The 1,822-nt window shown below is 47.9% G+C and overlaps 1 protein-coding gene across 1 annotated transcript; it reads right to left on the bottom strand.

Moving 5' to 3' along the window:
- Positions 1-1,223: 1,223 nt before the first annotated feature.
- LOC123761485 (uncharacterized) lies at positions 1,224-1,589 on the bottom strand. The gene has a single exon (XM_045747513.1). It carries the CDS (start codon positions 1,587-1,589, stop codon positions 1,224-1,226), a length of 366 nt encoding a protein of 121 aa, XP_045603469.1.
- Between the last annotated feature and the right edge of the window lie 233 nt (positions 1,590-1,822).

The following is a 1,822-nucleotide window of genomic DNA, read 5'->3' as shown; positions in this document are numbered from 1 at the left end:
ATCTGCATAATTGGAAAAGATGTAAAGGTTTCGTAGCGGAATATGTAAATGATCGATGACTCCTGGCTCTGAACTAATACTGAAGTTGTGGTACGTTTTGTAGAAATAAATATCCACAGTTCCTCGGCGGGTCACATTGTCAGAGTGGTCTAAACCCCAGATAAACAGACCCAACCCAACTTAACCTATCACAACGCAACGCAACCTAGACTATCCTAGCCTAACCCAACACAACCTGGACTATCCTAAACTAACCCAACGCAACCTAGACTATCCTAGCATAACCCAACATAACCTAGACTATCCTAACCTAACCCAACGCAACCCAGACTATCCTAGCCTAACCCAACGCAACCTAGACTATCCTAGCCTAACCCAACGCAACCTAGACTATCGTAACCTAACCCAACGCAACCTAGACTATCCTAACCTAACCCAACGCAACCTAGACTATCCTAACCTAACCCAAAGCAACCTAGACTATCCTAACCTAACCGAACACAACCTAGACTATCCTAACCTAACCCAACGCAACCTAGACTATCCTAACCTAACCCAACGCAACCTAGACTATCCTAACCTAACCCAAAGCAACCTAGACTATCCTAACCTAACCGAACACAACCTAGACTATCCTAACCTAACCCAACGCAACCTAGACTATCCTAGCATAACCCAACGCAACCTAGACTATCCTAGCCTAACCCAACGGAAATAATAGATAACATTTTGCGTTTAATATATGGTGGACACGAGGTGGGTGACGTAACGATGACGTCACGATGACGTAACGTTGACGTCTTAATGCTCATCTCGATACAGGTTTGAGATCTTCCTGTAGTTTCCAGGCTGTTGACAAACAATGCGATCGTGCGACAATTTCCTAAACCAGCCCATTCTTTCGATTGACCTCTCCGTAAAAAATGTAACTGTTTCTCCCTAGCCAGAAAAGTAAACAAACCCAAGCAACCGACCTTAACCTATCGAAGCTGATGGATAAAACTTGGTAGGTTTGTTACGTAAAAAATGCGACCTATTAGGGCTGATTTGTTGTCGCTACATTGGTCAGAGAGTGAGGGTAAGCGATTCCGAACACCTTGACATACGCGGGTATTAACTGCGCTGACTTAAGCACCATAAATATGGAGGAATTGTCTAAAAATTTGGGTAAGAATGACAGGAGAATACAAAAAAATATTTGGCACCTCAGTTTTTTTGTAATTCTACCTGTCGTGATTAATGTCGTAAGTCAGGTAGCAGCTGGTTGTTGGGGACGAGGTAGATGCTGGGGAAGAGGTAGCTGCTGGCTGCTGGGGACGAGGTAGCTGCTGGCTGCTGGGGACGAGGTAGCTGCTGGCTGCTGGGGACGAGGTAGCTGCTGGCTGCTGGGGACGAGGTAGCTGCTGGCTGCTGGGGACGAGGTAGCTGCTGGCTGCTGGGGGCGAGGTAGCTGCTGGCTGCTGGGGACGAGGTAGCTGCTGGCTGCTGGGGACGAGGTAGCTGCTGGCTGCTGGGGGCGAGGTAGCTGCTGGCTGCTGGGGGCGAGGTAGCTGCTGGGGGCGAGGTAGCTGCTGAAACTGTTGTACCATGGAAGTAAAATATCTTAAAAGTGGAGCTTCGCAGATTACCTATTCCGTTCTCTTGATATGCTAAGATTAAACAAACTAAAAGATAAGATACGTCAACACCTTAATCCTGAAAGTAATTGACAGCCTCGCCTCGCGAGAGAGTGGACCGGATCCTCAGCAGGATGGGACAATTGGCTACCGTTCCTTCACTCCCTTCGCCCCTATGCGCCCAGCAGCATCTGGGGACCTGGATG

Source organism: Procambarus clarkii, chromosome 7, assembly GCF_040958095.1.
Source record: "Procambarus clarkii isolate CNS0578487 chromosome 7, FALCON_Pclarkii_2.0, whole genome shotgun sequence".
NCBI lineage: Eukaryota > Metazoa > Arthropoda > Malacostraca > Decapoda > Cambaridae > Procambarus > Procambarus clarkii.
This window is presented reverse-complemented; position numbering and strand designations above follow the sequence as displayed.

Bases quoted from the DNA above. Each gene is read 5' to 3' on its own strand.
- LOC123761485 (XM_045747513.1), bottom strand. From the start codon at position 1,589: ATGGTACAACAGTTTCAGCAGCTACCTCGCCCCCAGCAGCTACCTCGC.